The sequence below is a fragment of the Salmo salar genome, chromosome ssa21 (assembly GCF_905237065.1).
Source record: "Salmo salar chromosome ssa21, Ssal_v3.1, whole genome shotgun sequence".
In the NCBI taxonomy this organism is placed as follows: Eukaryota; Metazoa; Chordata; class Actinopteri; order Salmoniformes; family Salmonidae; genus Salmo; species Salmo salar.
The window spans coordinates 21,598,806-21,625,821 of NC_059462.1; the positions used below are offsets into that span (position 1 = coordinate 21,598,806).

At 41.2% G+C, this 27,016-nt stretch overlaps 1 protein-coding gene across 3 annotated transcripts in view; it reads left to right on the forward strand.

Moving 5' to 3' along the window:
* The window catches only part of LOC106581932 (calcitonin gene-related peptide type 1 receptor), a 58,802-nt gene extending 42,214 nt beyond the window's left edge, over window positions 1-16,588 (forward strand). For all 3 annotated transcript variants that reach the window (XM_014164440.2, XM_014164439.2, XM_014164441.2), the window contains exons 4-13: window positions 409-519; window positions 9,789-9,901; window positions 10,219-10,310; window positions 10,462-10,588; window positions 10,794-10,947; window positions 11,064-11,124; window positions 11,424-11,490; window positions 12,185-12,403; window positions 13,216-13,257; window positions 15,476-16,588. In XM_014164440.2, coding sequence (XP_014019915.1) covers window positions 409-519; window positions 9,789-9,901; window positions 10,219-10,310; window positions 10,462-10,588; window positions 10,794-10,947; window positions 11,064-11,124; window positions 11,424-11,490; window positions 12,185-12,403; window positions 13,216-13,257; window positions 15,476-15,697 — 1,208 coding nt within the window. In that variant the 3' untranslated portion in view covers window positions 15,698-16,588. The remainder of the gene's footprint in view (window positions 1-408; window positions 520-9,788; window positions 9,902-10,218; window positions 10,311-10,461; window positions 10,589-10,793; window positions 10,948-11,063; window positions 11,125-11,423; window positions 11,491-12,184; window positions 12,404-13,215; window positions 13,258-15,475) is intronic.
* The last annotated feature ends 10,428 nt before the right edge of the window (window positions 16,589-27,016 follow it).

Genomic DNA, 27,016 nt, shown 5'->3' on the forward strand with positions numbered 1-27,016 from the left:
CTTGGGTAGGCAGAGGAAGTCTGGAAGGGCATCAAGGAATCTTTGGGTTGTCTGAGAATTTATAGCACGACTTTTAATGCTCCTTGGTTGGGGTCTGAGCAGATTATTTGTTGCAATTGCAAACGTAATAAAATTATGTGACTTGTTACAAAAAAAAAATCTAAAATTTAATTGATGTTTAATTCAAGCTGTAACACAACAAAATGTAAGAAAAAGTAAAGGGGTGTGAATACTTTCTGAAGACACTGTATCACATACATCACATATTGATTTAAACTGCATATAGGCTTGACCTGCTTCGGTGAACCACAGTGTTGATTAGTGTAACAGACAGTGTCAGTGACCTCACCTCTCAGTGTTCCTGCTTTATTTGAACAGGTTTCTTCTCTGATGGTTTCTATGTTGCAGGGCCAGTGTGTAACCGGACTTGGGATGGGTGGCTGTGCTGGGACGACACAGAGGCAGGCTTCACTTCAGAGCAGTACTGCCCTGACTACTTCCAGGACTTTGACCCCTCAGGTAACCCCCGAAGCCCACGAAGTGCCCAGTGACATAGGCTGGAGTTCCTGGGGATTGTGGACCCATGTCATTTCAACCCATACCTCCCATCAACAATGCTCAATTTAATGCCCAAAATGTAACTTTGAATCATTCTAGCTATTTCAGATGTGTCATGTGCTGTCCTATTTATTCTTTTTTTTTGATAGATTGTGGCTGCTATCAATGTAATTGTCTGCATCATTTCCAATTTCCCATATTTAGTTTTTGTAAATATATATTATTTAAAGATATTTTAGATATTCCTTTTTTATTATTTTCCTCTATCCCTACCACCCCTTCCCTAATTGGAGTAAACTAATTACATATATATCCCTTCTTTATTATTTTCCCCTAACCCTACAACCTCTCCCCTAATTGGAGTAAGCTAATGGACAACAATACTTTGGCGTCCACTTCCAGCGTATACATACTACATACATTTTATGGACAGTATATTTAACATTAGTCATCTTTTGTTTGTTTTTAGTCCCAACCTACAGCTACCCTCAACCCCTCTCATCTATCTCTGAAGACCATCCATTTTTCCATTGTGCTGTGATGTTTCACAGAAGTTCTGAAGCTTGTATTTCTCATAATTTCTACAGATTGTAAATTTAAGATAAACACCTTTGCTAAGAGTATTTTTATATTACTGATCGATTGACTATGATTAACAAATCACCCAGCAGTGCTATTTGCAGAGTTGGCTCCAAGTAAAAGTTGAATTTTTTTCAGCTATTCCTGAACCTGCGATCAAAAACAAGCTACATATGAGCAGTACCGAAACAAGTGATCTAATGATTCTGTCTCTTCTTTTTTATTTGTGACCGACCGCCTTGATTCGGTCTAATGTAGCATAATTTGAAATTGTGTTATATCATACACTGCATTTGAGAAACAATGGGAAAGTAATTCTGCTTTGAAAGTTGATAAAATTGTAAACTCACTTTTGAGAAAATGGCCTTTGAATGTTTTAGTACCTACGGGAGAGATCTTTGTCTACACCCATTCAGCATCGTTCACACCCTCTTAAGCGCATATCCCCACCCATCCAAGCGTTCTGTCCCAACAACAACAGTCAAGCACCCAAGCTAACTGGCTAACATTAGCTAGCTTACTATCTACTTCCAGACAGAAATGAGAGAACAGCTCACTGACCATTTTACTCGACCTAGCAGAGCTGGTTAGGCAGTTTTTATGGTATCCACAGCATTGGCGACTGCAACTGTGCTGCTGGCAACAATTTACACTCTTTTGCCAATATTTACTGACACCGACCATATTCAATGAGGGTTGAGCTTTCATAAATTCGTCAGTTATTTGGCGCTCTGGCACAGTGCTCTGAAAAATCGGAGTAGATAGCCAGAGCGAATTTACCAGCTATGTCTGTCAACAGTTGTTGTAGTGACATTCTAATGAAATGGCTACTTGCATAGTGGAGTCTTATGTTAAGACATGTAGCTAGCTAGGTAAACAACAAACCATAATCCCAACTCATGACGTTACAGCCCTGCATGAATCTGCAGGTAGCTAACCAACCAGGTTCAATATTAGCTAGCTAGCATTAGGCTATAACTAGCAAAAGCTAATTGTGCTGAGATACGAATAATAAGATCATACACGTAATGTTAGCCAGTGAGCCAGCCAGCTAACGTTAGCTAGCTAGCTAACTGTACAATTTAACTTGAAATGAAAACTACTTTCTGTCAAAATTAGAAACTTGTAATATCTGAAAATGTAGCTAGCTAGACTATTTTACCCATGTCTGAAATCGGAGTAGATAGCCAGAGCGAATTTACCATCTATGTAGACAGGTGTGGTAGCATAAATCATATCTAATTTGGCTAACTTTCTATTCAAATATATTGCAGTGAAATAATTTATTTCTTTCGGTATATAAGTACTGAGTACTTCACAGTTGGAACATTTGATTGGTAAACTACATGGTAATGTAAAAGTTGTATCATTTTTTTATTGAATTGTATTGTATTTCAAAATGTTGTTTGGTGAATCATGGATGACTCCATCATTTGTAACAAGTTTCTGTAAATTGTTTTTGGTTCGATGTGGAAGAGAAAAAAATGTTTTGTTGTGTTTTTCCCCATTTTCCATCCAGTTGGCTTTATTTTTAGAATATATTACACTTGATCTTTCTTGAATAAGTTGCTCCATTTCTTTTAGTTTTTCCTCTAACTTATTTTGTGCCTTCTGCGTCATGTTCTGTCTTAGAATACTTCTAATGCTGCAGATTCAGGGTGTTCCAGTTCACTGGTACTAAGTAGATATGCTGAACTAATAAACCGCAGGATTTTGTTCTAGGTGAAAAGGGAGTACAGGAGGGGGCTGAGCACACACTCTTGTGGGGCCCCAGTGTTGAGGGTCAGCGAAGTGGAGATGTTGTTTCCTAAATTCACCACCTGTAGGCGGCACGTCAGAAAGTCCAGGACCCAATTGCACAGTGCGGGGTTGAGACTCAGGGCCTCCAGCTTGATGTTGAGCTTGGAGTGTACTATGGTATTGAATGCTGAGCTGTAGTCAAAGAACAGTATTCTTACATAAGTATTCCTTTTGTCCAGATGGGATAGGGTAGTGTGCAGTGTGATAGCGATTGCGTCGTCTGTGGACCTGTTGGGGCGGTATGCAAACTGAAGTGTGTCTAGGGTGGCCGGTAAGGTGGAGGTGATATGATCCTTGACTAGTCTCTCAAAGCACTTCATGATGACAGAAGTGAGTGCTACGGGGCGGTAGTCATTTAGTTCAGTTATCTTTGACTTCTTGGGTACAGGAACAATGGTAGCCATCTTGAAGCATGTGGGGACAACAGACTGGGATAGGGAGCGATTGAATATGTCCATAAACACAACAGCCAGCTGGTCTGCGCATCCTTTGAGGACGTGGCTAGGGATGCTGTCTGGGCCAGCAGCCTTGCAGGGGTTAACACGTTTAAATCTTTTACTCACGTCAGCCACGGAGAAGGAGGGGGTGCGCAGTCCTTGTTAGCGGGCTGTGATGCTGGCATTGTATTATCCTCGAAGCATGCAAAAGAAGGTGTTTAGTTTGTCTGGAAGCGTGACGTCAGTGTCCGTGACGTGGCTGGATTTATTTTTGTAGTCCATGATTTCCTGTAGACCCTGCCACATACGTCTCATGTCTGAGCCGTTGAATTGCAACTCAACCTTGTCCGTGTACTGGCATTTCGCTTGTTTGATTGCCTTGCGGAGGGAATAGCTACACTGTTTATATTCAGACATATTCCCAGACCTCTTTCCATGGTTAAATGCGGTGGATCACGCTTTCAGTTTTGTGCGAATGCCGCCATCCATCCACGGTTTCTGGTTAGGTGTAACGGCCGTCGGAAGAGAGAGTAGACGAAGGTGCAGCGGAGTTAGTGTTCATCTTCAGGAATTTATTAAACAAAGTGAACACTATACAAAAACAAGAAAACCGACAGCCAAACAGTACTGTCAGGTGCAAACACGAAACAGAAACAATCCCCCACAAAACCCAAAGGAAAAACAGGCTCCTTATGTGTGACTCCCAATCAGCAACAACGAACGACAGCTGTGCCTGATTGGGAGCCACACACGGCCCAAAACAAAGAAATACAAAACCATAGAAAAATGAACATAGAACGCCCACCCAATGTAACACCCTGGCCTAACCAAAAATAAAGAACAAAAACCCCTCTCTATGGCCAGGGCGTTACATTATGTTTGAATAGTCACAGTGGGTACAACATCTCCAATCCACTTCTTTATAAACGCACTCATCGAGTCAACGTATAGGTCGATGTTGTTCTCTGAGGCTACCAGAACATATTCCAGTCCGCGTGATCAAAACAATTTTGAAGCGTGGCTTCCGATTGGTCGGACCAACGTTGAATGTTTCTTGTCACTGGCACATCCTGTTTGAGTTTCTGTCTATAACACGGAAGGAGCAAGATGGCATCGTGGTCGGATTTGCCAAAGGGAGAGCGGGGGAGGGCTTTGTATGCATCACGGAAGTTAGAGTAGCAGTGGTCGAGGGTATTGCGCATGCGCGTAGCGCAATCAGTATGCTGGAAGAATTTAGGTAGACTTGTTCTCAAATTTGCTTTGTTAAAATCCCTAGCTACAATAAATGCAGCCTCAGGATGTATGGTTTCCAGTTTGCATATCGTCCAGTGAAGTTCCTTGATGGCCGTCTTGGTGTCTGCTTGAGGGGGAATATACACAGCTGTGACTATAACTGACGAGAATTGTCTTGGTAGGTAGAATTCCCAGCACTTGATTGTAAGGAATTCTAGATCGGGTGAGCAGAAGGACTTGAGTTCCTGTATGTTGTTATGATTACACCATGAGTCGTTAATCATAAAGCATACAACCCCGCCCTTCTTCTTCCCAGAGAGGTGTTTATCTCTGTCAGCGCCATTCATGGAGAAGCCCGGTGGCTGAACCGATTCCGACAACATATCCCGAGAGAGCCATGTTTCCGTGAAACAGAGAATGTTACAATCTCTGATGTCTCTCTGGAAGGCAACCCTTGCTCGAATTTTGTCTACCTTGTTGTCAAGAGACTGGACATTGGCTAGTAGTATACGATGTGCGATGTGCACGTCTATGGAGCCTGGCCAGGTGGCCGCTTCATCTGCCACTTCTGCGGCATCATTGTTTTGGGTTGGCTACTGGAATTAGCTCCATTGTCCTGGGTGGTGGTCCGAACAGAGGATCCGCTTCAGGAAAGTCGTATTCCTGGTCGTAATGTTGGTAAGTTGACGTTGCTCTTATGTCCAATAGTTCTTCCCAGCTGTATGTAATAAGATTTAAGATTTCCTGGGGTAACAATGTAAGAAGTAATACATAAAAAAATGTGGGAGTCAGTGCAGGAGAGTTTGTGCAAAAAAGTGTATGTGTGTGTTGGAGTGTCAGTGTAGTATGTGTGAGTGTGTGGGTCGAGTCCAGTGTGTGTGCATAGTCAATGCCAGAGAGTTAGTGCAAGAAAGGGTCAATGCAGGTAGTCTCTGTAGCCATCTGATTAGCTATTTAGCAGTGGGGGTAGAAACTGTTCACGGTCCCAGACTTGGTGCACTGTTTTTTTTTATTTAACTAGGCAATTCAAACAAGAACAAATTCTTATTTACAATGACGGCCTACCCCGGCCAAACCCTAACTATGCTGGGCCAATTGTGTGCCGCCCTATGGGACTCCCAATCACAGCCGGTTGTGATACAGCCTGTAATCGATCCAGGGTCTGTAGTGAAACTTCTAGCACTGAGATGCAGTGCCTTAGATCGCTGCGTCACTCGGGAGCCCAAGTTCAGCATGCTGTGCGGTAGCAGAAAGAACAGTCAATGGCTTGAGTAGCTGGAATCTTTGAACATTTTTGGGGTCTTCCTCTGACGCCTGGTACAGAGGTCCTGGATGGCAGGGAGCTTGGCCCCAGTGATGTACTGGGGCGTACTCACCACTCTCTGTAGTGCCTTGCAGTTTCCGTACCAAGGGTGATGCAGCCATTCAAGATGCTCTCAGGTGCAGCTCTAGAACTTTTTGAGGATCTAAGGGTCCATGCCAAATCTTTTCAGCCTCCCACAAAGTTGTGGCCCCTTCACAACTGTATAGGTGTGTGTTGACCATGTTAATTCCTTAGTGATGTGGACACCAAGGATCTTGAAGCTCTCGACCCGCTCCACTACGGCCCCATCGATGTGGATGGGGGCGTGCTCGCCCCTCCATTTCCTGTAGTCCACGATCAACTCCTTTGTCTTGCTGACATTGAGGGAGAAGTTGTTGTCCTGGCAACACACTGCCAGGTCCCTAACTTCCTCCCTATAGGCTGCCTCTCCAGGACGGGAGTAGGAGACCCTTGGTCTAATTGAGTGATATCAGTGGTAGTGAAGTTCAACCTACAGTGGGTCTCCCAGGATCAACATTGAAAAACACTGGGTTTGAGGCAGATCAAATGCCTTTTCCAATGTGCTTTCCTTTGTATTCAAGCCCTAGAGCAGGGATGCCCAACCCTCTTCCTGGAGATCTACTGTCCTGTAGGTTTTCAGTCCAACCCTAATTTAGCGTATCTGATTCAGCTAGTTAACTTCTCTAGGGCCAGTGGGACGAAGTCGTCCCACCTACGTAACAGCCAGTGGAATCCTGTGGCGCATTATTCAAATACCTTAGAAATGCTATTACTTCAATTTCTCAAACAGATGATTATTTTACACCATTTTAAAGACAAGACTCTCGTTAATCTAACCACACTGTCCGATTTCAAAAAGGCTTTACAACGAAAGCAAAACATTAGATTATGTCAGCAGAGTACCCAGCCAGAAATAATCAGACACCCATTTTTCAAGCTAGCATATAATGTCACAAAAACCCAGAAGACAGCTAAATGCAGCACTAACCTTTGATGATCTTCATCAGATGACACACCTAGGATATTATGTTATCCTCTTACATCTAGACGTTCCGCTAGCGGAACACCTGCTCCAATATCCAATGATAGGCGTGGCGCGAATTACAAATTCCTTAAAAATACAAAATCTTCAATTTTTCAAACATATGACTATTTCACAGCATTTTAAAGATAAGACTCTCCTTTATCTAACCACACTGTCCGATTTCAAAAAGGCTTTACAACAAAAGCAAAACATTAGATTATGTCAGCAGAGTACCAAGCCAGAAATAATCAGACACCCATTTTTCAAGCTCGCATATAATGTCACAAAAACCCAGAAGACAGCTAAATGCAGCACTAACCTTTGATGATCTTCATCAGATGACAACCCTAGGACATTATGTTATACAATACATGCATGTTTTGTTCAATCAAGTTCATATTTATATCAAAAACCAGCTTTTTACATTAGCATGTGACTAGCATGTGACTAGCATTCCCACCGAACACTGCCGGTGAATTTACTAAATTACTCACGATAAACGTTCACAAAAAGCATAACAATTATTTTAAGAATTATAGATACAGAACTCCTCTATGCACTCGATATGTCCGATTTTAAAATAGCTTTTTGGTGAAAGCACATTTTGCAATATTCTAAGTACATAGCCCAGGCATCACGGGCTAGCTATTTAGACACCCGGCAAGTTTAGCACTCACCAATATCAGATTTACTATTATAAAAGATTGATTACCTTTTGTTGTCTTCGTCAGAATGCACTCCCAGGACTGCTACTTCAATAACAAATGTTGGTTTGGTCCAAAATAATCCATCGTTATATCCGAATAGCGGCGTTTTGTTCGTGCGTCCCAGACACTATCTGAAATGGTAAATCAGGGTCGTGCGCATGGCGCAATTCGTGACAAAGAAAATCTAAATATTCCATTACCGTACTTCGAAGCATGTCAACCGCTGTTTAAAATCCATTTTTATACCATTTTTCTCGTAAAAAAAGCGATAATATTCCGACCGGGAATCTCCTTTTAGCTAAACAGAGGAAAGTAAACAAAGCTTTCGGTCGACGCGGGCACGAGCCTGAGTCTCACAGTACTGTAACCAGCCACTACCCAAACGCGCTACTTTTTTTCAGCCAGAGCCTGCACAGCCACAATTCAGCTTTTTACCGCCTTCTGAGACCCTATGGCAGCCGTAGGAAGTGTCACGGGACAGCTAAGATCCTCACTCTTCAATAAACAGAGACAAGAAGAACGACACCTTGTCAGACAGGCCACTTCCTGCATGAAACCTTGTCAGGTTTTTGCCTGCCAAATGAGTTCTGTTATACTCACAGACACCATTCAAACAGTTTTAGAAACTTTAGGGTGTTTTCTATCCATATGTAATAAGTATATGCATATTCTAGTTACTGGGTAGGAGTGGTAACCAGATTAAATCGGGTACGTTTTTTATCCAGCCGTGAAAATACTGCCCCCTAGCCATAACAGGTTATACAATACATGCATGTTTTGTTCAATCAAGTTCATATTTATATCAAAAACCAGCTTTTTACATTAGCATGTGACGTTCAGAACTAGCATACCCCCCGCAAACTTCCGGTGAATTTACAAAAAATGTACTAAATTACTCACGATAAACGTTCACAAAAAGCATAACAATTATTTTAAGAATTATAGATACAGAACTCCTCTATGCACTCGATATGTCCGATTTTAAAATAGCTTTTCGGTGAAAGCACATTTTGCAATATTCTAAGTACATAGCCCGGCATCACAGGGCTAGCTATTTAGACACCCAGCAAGTTTAGCACTCACCAAAGTCAGATTTACTATAAGAAAAATGTTATTACCTTTGGTGTTCTTCGTCAGAATGCACTCCCAGGACTTCTACTTCAATAACAAATGTTGGTTTGGTCCCAAATAATCCATAGTTATATCCAAACAGCGGCGTTTTGTTCATGCGTTCAAGACACTATCCGAAAGGGTAAAGAAGGTTGACGAGCACGACGCATTTCGTGACAAAACAATTCTAAATATTCCATTACCGTACTTCGAAGCATGTCAACCGCTGTTTAAAATGAATTTTTATGCCATTTTTCTCGTAAAAAAGCGATAATATTCCAACCGGGAATCTGCGTTTAGGTAAAAAGACGAAAGAAAATAAAGCATGGGGTCGACTCGTGCATGCGCCTAAGGCCATTGTCCTCTGATCGGCCACTTGCCAAAAGCGCAAATGTGTTTCAGCCTGGGGCTGGAATTACATCATTCAGCTTTTTCCCGCCTTCTGAGAGCCTATGGGAGCCGTAGGAAGTGTCACGTTACAGCAAAGATCCTCAGTCTTCAATAACCAGAGGCAAGAAGCTCAAGGAATGGTCAGACAGGCCACTTCCTGTAAGGAATCTTCTCAGGTTTTTGCCTGCCATATGAGTTCTGTTATACTCACAGACACCATTCAAACAGTTTTAGAAACTTTAGGGTGTTTTCTATCCAAAGCCAATAATTATATGCATATTCTAGTTTCTGGGCAGTAGTAATAACCAGATGAAATTGGGTACGTTTTTTATCCGGCCGTGTAAATACTGCAGGTTAAGGTCTTGTTGAGCAGCTAATAAGTATAATCAGGTGTGTTAAATTACGGTTGGACTGAAAACCCACAGGACAGTAGATCTCCAGGAAGAGATTTGGGCAGCCCTGCCCTAGAGGCTTCAGAAGCCTTGTTACGTTAAAGCACTTGCAAATGATAGTACTATGAGGAAAGATAACTTCGGAAAAAGCAACTTCAAGTCTCTGCATTTTGAAGACTGTATTTGATGTGTTTATAGTTTCATCTACTTACATTTTGATGTAATGCTCTACAGAATTGGTGACAAAAATATGCAGTGACAACGGCCACTGGTTTCTGCATCCTGAGAGCAACCGAACATGGACCAACTACACACGATGCAACGAGCATACTAATGAAGGCAGAATGGTACGTTGTGGTCCAAAAAACAACAACTCTCAAATGGATGTTCCATTAATTCAAACGCAAGTGCTTGCTGCATGTGAGGAATTTCACTTTGCCCTCCTGCAGAAACTTCCAGATGGCTATTTTGATTGAATGGACATTAAGTACTTGAAAATACTCTTTGCTCTTTGATTATCAGGGCTATGGGACTTTAACTTACAATATAATGTTGTATTGATTCATCAATGCATTGCCATTATATAGCTGGGTTTAGGGAGTTCAGAACACATACAGTAATATGCTAGGGCAATATGAGGCTTATTGTGTCTATTCTCTTTCAGACTGCCATGAATTTATTCTACTTGGCCCTCATCGGTCATGGCTTGTCACTGACATCGCTATTAATTTCCCTGGGAATATTTTTCTATTTCAAGTGAGTATAAATGAAACAAACAATAGAACTAATTGAATACTCAAAATGTTTTATTCCTGGATCTGTTTTTAGACGCGGACAGTTGATGCCAAATTACTTTCTGTTTTTAACGCCACAATGAAAAAGTCTACACCTTTTCCCCTTTCTGTAGGAGTTTAAGTTGTCAACGAATCACTCTCCACAAAAACCTCTTCTTCTCCTTTGTATTGAACTCGGTCATTACCATCATCTGGCTGACCGCTGTGGCGAATAACCAGGAGCTGGTACAAAGAAACCCTGTAAGTGGATGAGTGGGTGGGTGGGTGGGTGGATGGATATTATGTGATTGATCATTTTATTTGTGTATTATAATATGTATATTTTACAGCCAAACACCAATGCAATGGCAATATACACACTGCTAATTTGCTGCTGCCTTTAGAGATATTCATAGAGTAAGCACAGAACTGCATGCCCAACATCCTTATTTTCTTTTTTTTCCAGACAAGCTGTAAAGTGTCCCAGTTTATCCATCTTTATCTTTTTGGTTGCAACTATTTCTGGATGCTTTGTGAAGGGATATACCTGCACACCCTCATCGTTGTTGCTGTGTTTGCTGAGAAACAGCACTTGATGTGGTACTATCTTCTCGGCTGGGGTAGGTTTTTGGGGATACCTCCGTAGCCCCGTATATGATTTTGATGTGAAGTTTGGATGTTATTTCATGGAAGTAACACTGTCTGTCACGGACAATGGATGTCTGTTGTTTTTCAGGCTTTCCTCTAATTCCAGCATCTATACATGTAATCGCTCGCAGTTACTACTACAATGACAAGTGAGTTACATTCAGATACTGTATTTTGTACCACAATTGTTTTCAGTGAATTTATCATTTCTTCAACTACAAGCTATTCATACAGCATAACACATCTTGCTGTAATTAGTTTCTATTACAGCTACAAGTATTCCCTACCATGTATCCATTGCCTATTAGAATCCTGTTGGCACACTTCTAGAGCTTTCAATCCAATTTTATGAATATATTTCCTGTAAGCAGCTCTTGTAAAATCAAATTTAAACCATAAAAGAAGGTGGCAGACCCTGAATGCTAATTTGTCTCTTCCCCTCCTACAGTTGTTGGATAAGCTCCAACACTTCACTCCTCTACATCATCCACGGGCCCATCTGCGCTGCTCTGTTGGTAAGTCTGTGGTACATGTAAATACTAGCTATATTCCTGCTTCTCTTGAGTGCAAACTTAAGTGGAAAGGGGTTGCAGTGTTCAAGGATGTGGTTTTCATTTTTTGTTTCCTTACCTTGAACGTAATCTATGGACAAAAAGAGACCACACTTTGTTTTTGTTCAACTAGCCCAGGAAACAAATATCTAGATAGGTACTTTCACAGAACTATCCTGTAGGTTGATAGATTCGTGACCCGCCCATTAGTAATTTGGCAGAGCAATGTGCCTTTGGCATTCTAGGAATGACCTGATAAAACCATTGGTCTGACTTCAAAGGAAACCGGACAATCAAGCATCCTCTTGTAGTTTGCAATTATTTTCTGTGGGTCCAATCTGGTATAGAGCTGCATGTCTTATCAGATGTGCTGATGTTTCTTTATTTTGAGGAATTCTGCCTGATTTCTCCTTGTTTAGAGAATTGTAATGAATATTATGTTAATCTGCTCTCCACTAATAAACGTATCCGTGGTTCAGAAACGTATATATTACCCATAATGCACCATTTTATGACATCAAGATTAAACACACTATTGCTAACAGTTGTGAACAGTATTCCTTGTTTTTTATGTATGGTGATTGAGGGTTCTTTGGTTAAACATATCCTCTCAATGGCTATATTCTGACAAATTTGGCCTCTTTCTATATCCTTCAAGGTGAACCTGTTCTTTCTGTTGAACATTGTGCGTGTCCTGATCACCAAGCTGAAGGTGACCCACCAGGCTGAGTCCAGTCTCTACATGAAGGCGGTGCGCGCCACCCTGATTCTGGTACCTCTCCTGGGGATCCAGTACGTCCTGTTGCCCTACAAACCAGAGGGACGGGTTTCCTCTGAGATCTACGACTACATCATGCACATCTTAATGCATTATCAGGTAAGACTATCTATTCTCTGCTAGTTACCCTAGCTCACATATGATTATAACATTATACATTTCTAGGCTTACAGTAATGTATCTTCCATGTTTCCAACCAAGGTTAGTATGACTTGTACATAGTAATTTGGCATATGTTCTTGTCCAGAGTGACGTACTGTCGGTAAGTGCATACTAAGGTGTATGGGGGAGAAAAAGAGAACCATACCCCTTCTGAAGTAAGCAGCAGTAACATTCCCATTGCCACACTAAAACTGAAGTTGTCATCTGTAGCCACCGTCTCTTATTGTGTTCTCTTATTTTTGGATTAAGACCAGGTCGGCGCCCTATTAGCCTTTGACTCCCGCGTCTTTATCTCATGGCCTGTTGAAGAAAGTATAAGTCATTGTCTGGGAGGGGAGGAGGAGGGTTGAATGCTGCAACTCATGATGAGGTACAGTCAGTGCCTTCTGGTGCCAGGCTGAATCAGCTCAATAAATAATATATTACAACTCTCTCTCTCTGCCTCTACTCTCTCTCTCTCTGTACCTCTCTCTCTCTCTATCCCTGCTCTCTCTCTATTCCTGCTCTCTCTCTATCCCTGCTCTCTCTCTTTCCCTGCTCTCTCTCTGTATCTCTCTCGCCCTCGTTTTACATGCTCCTCGAAAGGTCCGCTGCCAAAATGCATCAAAGTTGGCAAAATCAGCATTCTGCCCCACGGCTCGACTGTTTTGGGTGTTTGAGAGCTTGAGACATTCTCCCAGGGCGTTAAAGCGATGGGTTTATCACCAATAAGCACTGACTGGGCTCCCTTGTTTGCTTTATTTTCTCAGGGTCTGCTGGTAGCCACCATCTTCTGCTTCTTCAACGGAGAGGTAAGATTCTGACCCACATTAATTTATCAGGTTTTCTGAAATCCCAGATATAGAATTCTAGGTTGGAGGATTCCCTTGCAGCTTATTCACAGGAAATTTGGGGACCGTTTCAGGAATTTTGCGACCCTCTCCTCCCCTGTACATTATTGTCCTCAGTTCCCTGTGCGATCAAGTCAAGGTTAGGCAACTTCCTCTGTGCAAATCCTCCCCGGGAGGTGACCTGACCTGGGGATGCATCTGGGGAAGTTGCATTTCATGGGAGCTTGTGGGCCTCTGGAGATGATTCTCTCAGATTGAAGATCATTAAAGCATTGGCAGGCATCCAGAGACAGTCACGGGACAGTCCACAGAGTGGTATGAGCAGTGCTGATTTGATTTGATTTATTAGGATCCCCATTAGCCGACGCCAATAGCGATAGCTAGTCTTACTGGGGTCTGACATATAACGAAAAAGACATTACAGACAAAACACTTAACAATTTACATACATTTAAAAACATTAACGTACGTGTGTGTGTGTGTGTGTGTGTGTGTGTGTGTGTGTGTCTGCATCTATCAGTTACACATACAGTTGAAGTCGGAAGTTTACATACACCTTGGGGGGGGGTTTCGGCGATTGTCCCCTGGACAAGAGAGACAGGGCCATTTGCGGTCAGGCCACTATTACCGTTGTGGACTCCTGGTCCATCCAGTCCAAAGACAAGGATAGAGAAAGGGACACCACCCCAGAAAATCTCCAACAAGCAGAGATATGCATAATGAAGAGAAACATTTATGGTTTGAGACTTGTTGCAAATCTGATTTGTCCCCTATATACAGTTGAAGTCAAAAGTTTACATACACCTTAGCCAAATACATTGCAACTCAGTTTTTCACAATTCCTGACATTTAATCCTAGTAAAAAGTCCCTGTCTTAGGTCAGTTAGGATCACCACTTTATTTTAAGAATGTGAATATATCCACATCATTTTTCTTCCTCATGATGCCATCTATTTTGTGAAGTGCACCAGTCCCTCCTGCAGCAAAGCACCCCCACAACATGATGCTGCCACCCCCGTGCTTTACGGTTGGGATTGTGTTCTTCGGCTTGCAAGCCTCCCCCTTTTTCCTCCAAACATAACGATGGTCATTATGGCCAAACAGTTCTATTTTTGTTTCATCCGACCAGATAAAATGTTCTGGGATTGATTTGCACTTTTCGCACCAAAGTACGTTCATCTCTAGGAGACAGAACGTGTCTCCTTCCTGAGCAGTATGACGGCTGCGTGGTCCCATGGTGTTTATACTTGCGTACTATTGTTTGTACAGATGAATGTGGTACCTTCAGGCGTTTGGAAATTGCTCCCAAGGATGAACCAGACTTGTGGAGGTCTACAATTTTTTTTCTGTGGTCTTGGCTGATTTATTTAGATTTTCCCATGATGTCAAGCAAAGAGGCACTGAGTTTGAAGGTAGGCCTCGAAATACATCCACAGGTACACCTCCAATTGACTCAAATCATCTCAATTAGCCTACCAGAAGCTTCTAAAGCCATGACATCATTTTCTGGAATTTTCCAAGCTGTTTGAAGGCACAGTCAACTTAGTGTATGTAAACTTCTGACCCACTGGAGTTGTGATGCGGTGAATTATAAGTGAAATAATCTGTCTGTAAACAATTGTTGGAAAAATGACTTGTGTCATGCACAAAGTAGATGGCCTAACCGACTTGCCAAAACTATACTGCGTTAACAAGAAATGTGTGGAGTGGTTGAAAAACGAGTTTTAATGACTCCAACCGAAGTGTATGTAAACTTCCGACTTCAACTGTACATGTCAGTACATACACACAACAAGTAGGTCACATTGGGGAGAGGCTGTGAGGTGTTGCTTTATTTGTTTTTTGAAACCAGGTTTGCTGTTCACTTACGCTATATAAGATGGAAGGGAGTTCTATGCACTCATGGCTCTGCGTAATACTATACGTTTCCTTCAGTTGAGAGGGTTTCTTACCAAATGTGTTATTTGTGTTTGAATTGGGGTTGCTTTATGGAACAGATGAAGTGGTCAAGGGTTAATATGGTAATTGTGAATGCCTGAGAGATGGCCAGGCAAACACTGTGTGAGGATACATGGACGGTCTTGCAATTAGGGTTCATTCATTACTAGTCATTTATTACTAAATGTATTGATTTATTTTCTGTGTGCTGAATCTTATGGTCGACATCGTGTCTTGGTAGGTGCAAGGGGTTCTGAGGAGACATTGGAACCAGTACCGTATCCAGTTCGGAAGCACCTTCGCCCACTCAGATGCCATGCGGTCTGCCTCGTACACTGCTTCGTCCATCACCGAGGTCCAGGGCTGCTACAGCATCGACAGCAACACAGAACACTTGAACGGCAAGGGGGGCTGCCTCGACATCGAGACCTCCATCTTAAAATCAGAGAACCCGTTCGGCTGAGGATAGGATGACTCTTTTTCAGAATGAAGGGGAGGGGTGGGGAAGGGGAGGCTGCAGTTTGTTACTAGGTTTACTGGGTTAACCGAGGGAGGGGAGAAAGAAGGGATAAACAACAAACTTTCGCCCACTTGTATACGCACTGAAACAAAAAAAAAGAAACAAATTTTGCTACCTTCGATTAACACATTGAAATGGGCACTTAATCGTTTTATCAGCTTAGTGAGAATCACTTTTTGCCACCCTTTTTCAAGTATCCATGTATGAAGCTTCTTTGCTGCTTTTCAGAGGAAGCCAAATGTATATATTCTGATAATTTATCTTAAAGCATTAAAGTGTTAGGCAGTCCTTTTAACATGATTGTACATTAAAAAAAAAAATTAAAAGGAGGTTTGACAATCCAAATGAAGATATTATCTGTTTAGATAAAGCCTGGGTGTTTGCCCAAAAGTATTATTTGTGACATGCCAAACCAAGAACCGCCCTTGTCGGCTATTTTTATACACAACAATCTATGCCACTAAGAACTAGGCTGTCTGAGGCTATTATCTGTGTTTCTCTAGCTGAATCTAAGCTCAAGTTAAAGGCAAAGTTACGCAGATAAACAGTACAGTCCCTTTTTGGTAGTTAATAACTTTTGAAAAGGTACATGCTTTACCATTATCAACTATTGTCATTTATGCCAATATCTGTCCTGTACAACTGAATGTTACTTCAATTATGAAGTTTGGTTCTGGCACTGTTTTAAATCTGTGGAATAATTATTTATAGGTTAAACCTTACATTCCCCTCAGTGACAAACAGTATGCCTATAAAACATTGTGTTCTCTATATGTCTGGCACATACTGTATGTTCATATATTCTAAATTCCATAAAATTGCCACTGTTCACTATCGGAATCATTCATGTGAATTTCACTACTTTTTAAATGATTGTTTTCATCCAAATGCTGGAAACAACTCACAATCAGATTATGTAAAGTATGTGGACACCCCTTCAAATGACTGGATTTGGCTATTTCAGCCACAGCTGTTGCTGACAGGTGTATACAATCGAGCATACAGCCATGCAATCTCCATAGACAAACATTGGCAGTAGAATGGCCCGTACTGAAGAACTCAGTGACTTTCAGTGTCGCACCGTCATAGGATGCCGCCTTTCCAAAAAGTCAGTTCGTCAAATTTCTGCCCAGCTAGAGCTGCCTCGGTCAACTGTAAGTGCTGTTATTGTGAAGTGGAAGTGTCTCGGAGCAACAACGGCTCAGTCGCAAAGTTGTAGGCCACACAAGCTCACAGAACGGGACTGCCGAGGGCTGAAGCCCTTTGCGAGTAAAAATTGTCTGTCCTCGGTTGTGACACTCACAACCGAGTTCCAAACTACCTCTGGAAGCAACGTCAGCACAAGAACAGTTCGTCGGGAGCTTCATGAAATGGGTTTCTATGGCTGAGCAGACACACACAAGCCGAAGATCACCATGTGCAATGCCAAGCGTCGGCTGGAGTGGTGTAAAGCTCACCACCATTGGACACTGGAGCAGTGGAAACATGTTCTCTGGAGTGATAAATCAGACTTCACCATCTGGCAGTACGACGGAAAATCTGGGTTTTGTGGATGCCAGGAGAACGCCACCGGCCAGAATTCATAGTGCCAACTGTGAAGTTAGGTGGAGAAGGAACCATGTTTTTCATGGTTCAGGCTAGGCCCCTTAGTTCCAGTGAAGGGAAATCTTAACACTACAGCATACAATGACATTCTAGACGAATCTGTGCTTCCAACTTTGTGCCAACAGCTTCGGGAAGGCCCTTTCCTGTTTCAGCATGACAATGCCCCTGCGCACAAAGTGAGATCCATACTGAAAAGGTTTGTCAAGATCAATGTGGAAGAACTTGATTGGCCTGAACAGAGCCCTGACTTCAACCCCATCGAACACCTTTGGGATGAATTGGAATGCCAACTGCGAGCCAGGCCTAATCGCCCAACCTCACTAATGCTCTTGTGGCTGAATGGGAGCAAGTCCCCGCAACAATGTTCCAACATCTAGTGGAAAGCCTTCCCAGAAGAGTGGAGGGTGGACCAGCTACATATTAATGCCCATGATTTTGGAATGAGATGTTTGACAAGCAGGTGTCCACATACTTTTGTATGTTGTAAATCTTGCAGTGCAGAAGTGCAATTAAGATGAGTACTTTATGTACATATACTGTATATATTTACGCAGTATTTATGGGTGTATGCGAGGTATTCAAATATGAAGCAGCTGTCATATAAAAGTGTGTGGGAGGTTGTCAGCAGGAAGTTGTTTGTTTTTTACCATTTTGATGCTTTTACTGATCATTGGCCATTGGACTGACATTCAAATGAATTGTCTCTGCCATTTCTGCTAGCTTTCCACAAGGGTACAAACAAATCCATTCCTCCATTTTGCCAGTGCACTCTGATGGAGGGTGAAGGATGCCTGAATTGCATCTGTAAATTCCTAACAAGGAAAGTTGTTTTGGCCATCCCATTTGAGTTTGTAGGAAGAGGAACAGGCATCTACCACTGGAACATTATTCAATCATAATCATACAGTGACTGTTGGTAACTAAACAGATACTATTACACAGCACAAGTGTGTGTGTGTGTGTTTGTGTGTGTGTGTGTGTGTGTGTGTGTGTGTGTGTGTGTGTGTGTGTGTGTGTGTGTGTGTGTGTGTGTGTGTGTGTGTGTGTGTGTGTGTGTGTGTGTGTGTGTGTGTGTGTGTGTGCGCATGTGTAGTGTGGCATGGAGACAGGAAGACATGTCAATACCAACTCTCAGATATATCTCTATATTAGCTACCTGTACTTCTGGCAAGTAAATTTCATGCATCCTGTTTCGTAACATTTGTCAGAATGTGACGTGGACTGCAGGACAGTTTCTTATTAAAGAACTTAATGATATCTTAAAACTGTATTCAAAGGTGTTTTCATATTAGACGACTTTGACATTTGAAGTTGCACTTACTACGAAGAAAAGTATTTTCAAGGATAATGTCTGTATTGTATGTTAAAAATGTACTGTGTGTATATATATTTGGAAGTCTACACACCCTGGCTCCACTCTACTGTATGAGTGTAATTTGTATGTGTTTTAATTTTTGGATGTGAAAATATATATTTGTGAAACATTTATTTTTCTTTGTTATTTTTTAGAAGACATTACTAGCACTTTTTTATATTCTCTATTTCAACAGAAAAAATAAGATAGACTGACGTTTTTTAATTTAATAAGAAAGTCACATAATGTCAAAGTATTGTGACGTGGAATCTACGTGAAAAATACATTGGATTTAAAAAAAAAAATCAATGTTAACTATTGTTTTAACATTTCAACATAGACAAACCTTGTATAAAATATGTTGAATTTGTATCTTTAAAACAATGTCAGATTTTCAATGTTATATCCACTATCAGAAAAATAAAAAAATAGGTTGGGCAGCATCTCCTACTGGAGAATTGATATATCTACAGCAAATCTTTTGCCTCCCCATACAGGGTTTTAACCAAGCCCAACCTTGCTTACGCTACAATATTTGTCAGTACCTATTACCAATGTGCTATCATGAGAATTATTGTTGAGAATTCTCCACTTAAAAACGCTATCGAAGTCATTCCAAAGGGTAGGTTTAACAGAGCAAATGAAATGTGACCATACTCTCATTCATATATCATCAATATAGCATTGGCGAAGTCATCAACATCTATTGTTACAATTCAACACAAAATTCACCTAAAAATAGACAATAGAATAGGCCTAGGATTTCAAGCTCTGGTTGATTTTAAAATGTAATAATATTTACTGTAGTGATATTCAATTGTGTTTGGTTGTCAATGCATCCAAACCAAGGGCTTGGGGCTATAAGGTTCTATCTCCAGTTTGTCAACATTGAATTATTGGCATAGACTTGTTCTGTTTAATGGTCTCTGCCTATATAGTACTAGAAATACCCAAATTCATGTTAAGTTCAAAAGAATACAATATACAAATTGCTGACACTATTCAAACCAATGAGGGTTCTGAACTTTAAAGCCAATTTTCGCAGAATCATTAAAATATCCTAAACTCTCGAAGTATAAATGTTTGAAGGAGAGGTATCTTCTGCTTGGATAGTAGTCTGTCTTTAATTCCAGTTTGTCTACAAATTAATATTTGATATGTTGGATTCACGTCTCCATCTCAACAAAAAATGTAAGTTAATGAATAGGACTAAATCAAATGAAACTTTATTTAAAGTCCATTTAAAGTTTGATTTGATTTAGTCCTATTCTTTAATTTAGAGTTTTGTTTCAGATGGATTATTCTTAGAATAATCCTGTCATGACCATACTGTTTATGAGTTAACTATAGATTGTTGAAGAAACCAACAAAAAAGCAGAACAATTCACTTAAAGAATGGACACTTGAATAGGTGATGTGACAAACAGAGCGTGCTTGACAAATGGAGAACAAGTGCCTTGCCCACTACCCACAGGCTATTGTTTCACTGTATGTTTTATTGTACCTAGAGGAGTTGTGGGGGCTTCAACAACTTGGGCATGCGTCATTCTTTCTTTTTATGCCTACGGTAAAAATGGACTATTATGTGCTATTGACGGTTTTGAGCTAGTCAGTATTGGATTGTGCCAAAGGCAATAGATAGATTTGAAGCATCACACTAACCAATCCAATCCAGTACTGTATGCAACTTTATACACTTTTTATTAGCATCTGCCTAGTAAGTCATTGAGGACACATTTTATTTCCCAATAACTTACTGGTTGTTATTTCAGTTATTTACAAATAGGATATGAATACAAGCCAAATGGAAGTCTAACAGTCAACTTAGTATACCTCATGAGTTACAAAATGGTTCTCTGAACCTTATTTCTGGGGCAGACCATGCACTTGCTACAAATTATTCTAATTAGCTTTTTGAAACAGTCTCATCAATGTAAGTTCCAGATGAAATCACTCTGCACAAGCACTGAGCATTATCAAGCCGTTTCCTTGTATGTGTTCTCTCTTTCCATGCCTCGGGTATAATCAATCAAGCGTGGAAAGAGAAGAAAATACACTGATTGTCATATAGGTTTGCAATACAAAACCTGAATGATAATCAATATTATGATCAATTGAACTTCACTGTGTGTGTGTGTGTGTGTGTGTGTGTGTGTGTGTGTGTGTGTGTGTGTGTGTGTGTGTGTGTGTGTGTGTGTGTGTGTGTGTGTGTGTGTGTGTGTGTGTGTGTGTGTGTGTGTGTGTGCGTCTGTGTGTGCGTCTGTGTACACGTTTTACTATATTTGTGAGTACCAAAAGAATAGTAAACCAATTAAATTCCGAGAATGTAGGATATTTTAATGGTCATCACTTGTAAAAAGGCAAATTTAGACTTAGTGGTTAGGTTTATGTTTTGGGTTAGGGTTAGAATTAGGGTTAGAATCACTCTGCTAGAAAGGGTTAATCTTCATTACACAAATAGTTATCTGAGGAGTTCAACAGTTCAACACCTTCCTACACAGACCTGGGTTCAAACACCATTTGAAATCATTTCAAATACTATAGCTGGGCTTGATTTGAGCTTGCCTGATGCAGTGGGACCAATAGAATAGTCACAAAAATGCAAACACCGCCCATCTGGCTCTCACGGCAGGCTAAAGCAAGTGCTGCAATTATTTGAAAGATTTCAAAAAGTATTTAAACCCATGTCTGCTACTACTGTAGCTTTAAGTTATTCTTCCAAAATGGCAAAAGAGATGTATTCACCACCAATCCCTTTCAATATCACACGTTATCCAATTATAACTCCCCTATACAGTTAGGTTACTGCTGGTTGACCGGCCACAACTAGCTGGAGTTGACGGCTGGAATTTCAAATGACCGTTTGTGAGATTTTCGCATGGGAGGGGAAACTCAGGCATTATTCAACACTTCCTTATGCGTTCACACCAGTCCAAAATGGAAGGTTTTTAGACCTTTATTTTAAATGGCCGCATAAAGCAAAAGGTTCTACAGTATATTGCCTGAGAGAGAACACTTTCGTGTCAGTCCAATGCTCCTGCTGCTAACTTGTCTTCCTGCAGAATGACCTGAATATAGCAGGGCTGCCACACCGATGGTTGGTTATAGCAGGACAAGGTTGACTTTGGGCCACTGTCACCTGCGCTTAGCTTCAAAATGTGACGGTAACAGGCGTTACACAAACCACAACTACAGGCTCAGTGTAGATGACTCCCTGCTCTTCAAACCACATAGGTACATACAGTACAAATCATTTTGCTGTTAAATAATTCTCCAAAATGTTCTATTTAACTCAGCAAATTCTGTTTCAGTGACTCAGATACCCACAGACAGAACGATGTGTGGGATGAGATTTGGTACAACGAACACAGTTCTCAGCACCCCATTCTTTTGTTGCATGTTTGCTCTACCTCATGACATTTCAAATGTGTTCCTCTTGGAAGAGATCATTTCCCTGTATTAACCCTCCAGGTGAACAAAACGATGTGTCCTCCAGCAGCCCAATTTTAAGCCGCAACATCAAGGAATTGGTTGAGACCCATCGACAGGTCTTCAGCCACAGCCTGGGATATACTGATGCATAATGCACAAAGTAGGCTTGCTTTTGATAGGTACAGTACAGTAAAGGGAGGAGATGCACCTTTGACTGTGTTGTTAATGATAGCCGACATGTTTAAAACAGACGCAAAGCATGTGTTGCACTGCTGCTGAAACAGCCAAAAAAACACATGCATCCAGTGCAACCAAATGGCAAAATGCTGCCCTCATCCCATCCAACTTCCTACTGTTCTCAGTGCACTCCATTTGAAGGCTGTTTTCTTCCTGCTATGAGTGCCAGTGAAATGTGTCAAAGAGCCACGGTTCCCGTGGATCAGTGCTCTGATTCTCCCACGGCTCACTAACGAGCCTTGATCGCTGGGTGCAATGAGTGAAAGGGGAAAAAGAGACATCCAGAGGAGTGGAAAAGTGCCAAGAGAGAAATGTCTGTGGAGCTGTGCATTGGAGACTGTCTCTGACCTTTATGGTACCACTGACATGTCTGTTAAATATTGCCTAGGATTAAGAGTATATATTTGGGGTCTTTGGAGATGACGGGACACGAGGAAATAGTATTGACAGATTGTGTGGTTCATCCTTGAATATCAAATAAATCCACTGCAGTTAATGTGGAACTTGAGGCTTGAGATGTTGATTGCACGCTATAGAGACCTTTTATTTTCAAGATGAAAGTAGTGCAAAACCTGTTTCGATGACTTGCGTCCTTTTGTATAATTTTAACATAAACAAACATTCTATTTTAGAAAATTATGTTTAACTAAAAGACAAGCCAAAGCAAATGAAAAAATACAGGACCATATATAAAACAAGATGCCTGGTTACAAGTCAGTTAGGAAATGATCTAACTAGGCATGGCCTCTTCATGTGCATGGTGATTAGTAGTTAATGATAGACTGACCTTCCTATATACTCTGGCCTGACAGACATTAACCTGTCGACGATTGGCCAAACCAAACACATGATCTCATGAGAAAACCAACCGCCGGTGTCCTCCATCAACAATCGGGCAACACCATAACGGCGGTGCCAGGAAAACCCAGTGTTTATGGTCTGGCCACCACTTAAGTGAGGATAACGGAGAGCGGTCCAACCCTACTGAGACTCAGGATGACATCATCTATTGAAGAGTGGTGAAACGTGTTCAGTAAAATGCCATCAATCACTTTTGACACACCATAAGGAGGATGGCTTTAAAACCCTAGAAGTAGAGGAATTTTCCTTATTTTGCTTTGTCTAATTTTGGAAAATCTATTCTACTAAAGTCCCTTTTGTACATGGACACAGTGGAACACAGAGGACAAACCATGAGTTTGATTTTATGCAACACGTCTAAGAAGGTCCTGACCTGCTCAGGCTCTTGAGAGCTGCAAGGCAGGAAACACAGGATAGGAAGGAGCCAACTTGTATGCTTTTCTTATCTAATCACCCCCTCTCTATGATAGAAGAGGAAATGGGGTGAAGGGAGGGTCTCTGCTCAATAAGAACAATTAGAAAGGCTTGTGCTGATAGCTCCAATGTATCCTTAGGAACTGAGCCAACTTTCTATTGAGAGAAAGGTCTGTTTACTTGCGGAACTTTGGAAATGGTTATCTGCAAAGTGAACAAGACTTTTTTGATCAAGAACGACAATCGCCGGCTTGAGTGCAACTGGGCTTCAGCAACTGTTGGACTAATGATTGGACTCTTTTGATTGGCTGATCTAGCCATTATGTAAGCAGCGTTGAGAGGTTTTGTAAGGACACATTAAACCCCCCAAGGTCGATGTCTGCACCCCTGCGGAAATCGAATTAGCATAATAATTAAAAAAGCATAGATATCTGTTAAAGCTACAGTTTAAGCTACAGATATGTTTTTTTGCATTAGATGCATCTCAACCCACCGCCTATGTAACACTTCCGCATCTGCGGTGAAAGGTGACAGAGCTAGAGTGATGTTTGTCAGACCATGAGACATCCTGAAAGTCAGTCATCTCACAAAATTGTCTGTATCATCTGAACAGTTTGGCCTACAAAGTACCCCCACAGGTATGAAGTCGGTATAGCCGATCTGCCAACGTCTGTATGTAGCATCCAAACAGTTGGGCTACACACTAATATGGGCCCTCTGTGTGAAGGTTAGACTCTCACGAACACGTACATGTCAGTTGATTTGCTCTAGGATGACCACAGGCCTTCTAAGACTCATCTGAAGGACCTCCGGTACCAGTTGAAAACATGTATGGAAGTATACAGTATATGGAGACTGTTAACTGACAAAAATAAGGGGTTAAATGTAAAATGCTAAATAACATTAAAACTAAAATACAGAATGTTTCCTGATCTTTCATATATCTTTCACATATACTTTTGGGGGGACTGTTGTTCATTGTAGTGAATCTATTATTCTGAGCATTTGTATGGGCTAATGGCAGTAAGGGATCTTACTTCAAGGGATCTTAATAGCTAAATGATCCTTGGTATGACCTTCTTAAAACAATTCCACATAGTACCCCCCCCTCCTCCGCCGGCTAAGACATGACTTAGACTCTTATGGGTTAATGGACTCAGTAGCTCTCCCTCTAATTGGTTGTGTCTGGAATGGTATAGAAGAGAGTGAATGGTATAGATCAGAACCCTCACAAACCAAATCAATGACCAATTGGCTGATAATATGTATTCTTAAGTGTTGGACCTTTTGAAGTAAACCAAACAGAGATGGTAACCCTGAACCTAATAAGAGAAGCTGCTGTACTCCTAATACATTTACTTTCAAATTACAATCCACCTCACACATTTATGAACAACATCTCTTGGGAGGGTGGTTTTGTCAATGTAGATTCCTTGTTATTTCCACCTGCTTTATCAATGCAGTTGGATCAACGTGGGGGCACTCTTGGTGGTCGTGGTGTTGTTTACTGGTTGACCGTGGTTTTCTGGGAAGAGTAGGACTCTCCTCTCTCTCTTTCTCGTTACTCCCCTCACAGGGCCCCCCCGGAAACACAACAGGGACAGGAGCTGATATTTGAGAGGGTGTTCGGTCGTCACCCCTCTGTCCCTTTGCAGGGGTCACAGCTGCGAAGAGGAGTCAGGTTGGTCGGATTTGTCTTTCTGTGCCTTGGGAAATACCGAAGGGGGATTTGGTGTGAGTTGACCAAGGCAATGCACACTTTGTTTGTCATTTCACAGAGCAGTTATACTAACACTGTATGTTATCTGAATCAGTGTGCAGGTCACATACATGTATTATATTGCAGTGCCCTTATAAAAGAGGTAATGACATAAACAAAGTGCTGTCATATCACAAGTGTTGTGCTTTCGTGTGTTATTGTGATGGCTGTTGCAAATTTCTAACATGCCACAGATTGTTAGAGCAGTGTCATCTGCCTTGTATGTCCCTCTGGATTGAGCGTCTGCTAAATTACTCAAATGTAAATGTAATGTAAATGAAACACTATAAGGACATATTCACCCAGGCACAGTTTAACTAAATTGAAGAGCATCAGTTCATCCCCTGAAATAAAAATAAATTGAAATGACAAGATCAGGCCTGGATGCTTCCCTCATCCCCAGAGGTCGGACCAGCACCATGAATAAATAAAAGCACAAATAAGAGCATTATCTTTGTGAGCATGCTCTGAAGGCTGGAGCCTAGTTAGGCTGTTTGCTGAGCAATCAATGGCAATTCTTCTAATGGCTTCGGCTGCCAAACAACACGCTGCCCATTTGTCCTCTTAAAAAGAAAAGGAATGAGAATGGTAATGAAATATCTGTAGAGGATTACACTTGGAAGCCCAACAATTAGAGTGCCCCAAATAGTTGTGTCCCCCAACCAGTATGTTTGACCTGCACACCCACTGTAATAATTCATGCCTAACGAGGCCCTTTATTACCACGTCCGATGCTATTTGCGTAAACCACCTGATGGTGCCAACCATCTGTTGAGATCTGACCAAGAGAAGTTCTGAAGCAGTGGCCAACCTGCGTCAGCCCGAAAGTTTCTTGAGGACTGTAAGTCTTAAGAGCCTGGCGCGCAAAGACAGGTGTGTCGTAACAGAGGCCCCGTCAACAGAAAATTAGAATTGAAGGATAAAGTATTACCTTTTATTGTGTTACAAAGTGGGATTCAAATGGATTTAATTGTCATTTTTCATCAACCATCTACACAAAATTGTCTGTAATGTCAAAAAAGTCATAACTAAAATAGAAACGTTGCATAAGTATTCAACCCCTTTGTTTAGGCAATCCTAAATGTAAGCCAGTGGTGGAAAAAGTACCTAATACTTGTCATACTTGAGTAAAGGTAAAGATAGTAAAAGTCCCCCAGTAAAATACTACTTGAGTAAAATTATACATAAGTATCAAAAGTAAATGTAATTGCTAAAATATACTTAAGTATCAAAAGTAAAAGTATAAATCATTTCAAATTCCTTATGTTAAGCAAACCAGACAGCACCATTTTCTTGTTTATTATTTTATTTACAGATAGTCAGGGGCACACTCCAGCACTCAGACATAATTTACAAACAAAGCATGTGTGTTTGGTGAGTCCGCCAGATCAGAGGCAGTAGGGACGACCAGGGATGTTCTCTTGATAAGTGCATGAATTAGACCATTTTCCTGTCCTGCTAAGCATTTAAAGTGTAACGAGTACTTTTGGGTGTCAGGGAAAATGTATAAAGTACATTATGTCCATTAGGAATGAAGTGAAGTAAAAGTAAAAGTTGTCACAAATATAAATAGTAAAGTTAAGTACAGATACCCCCGAAA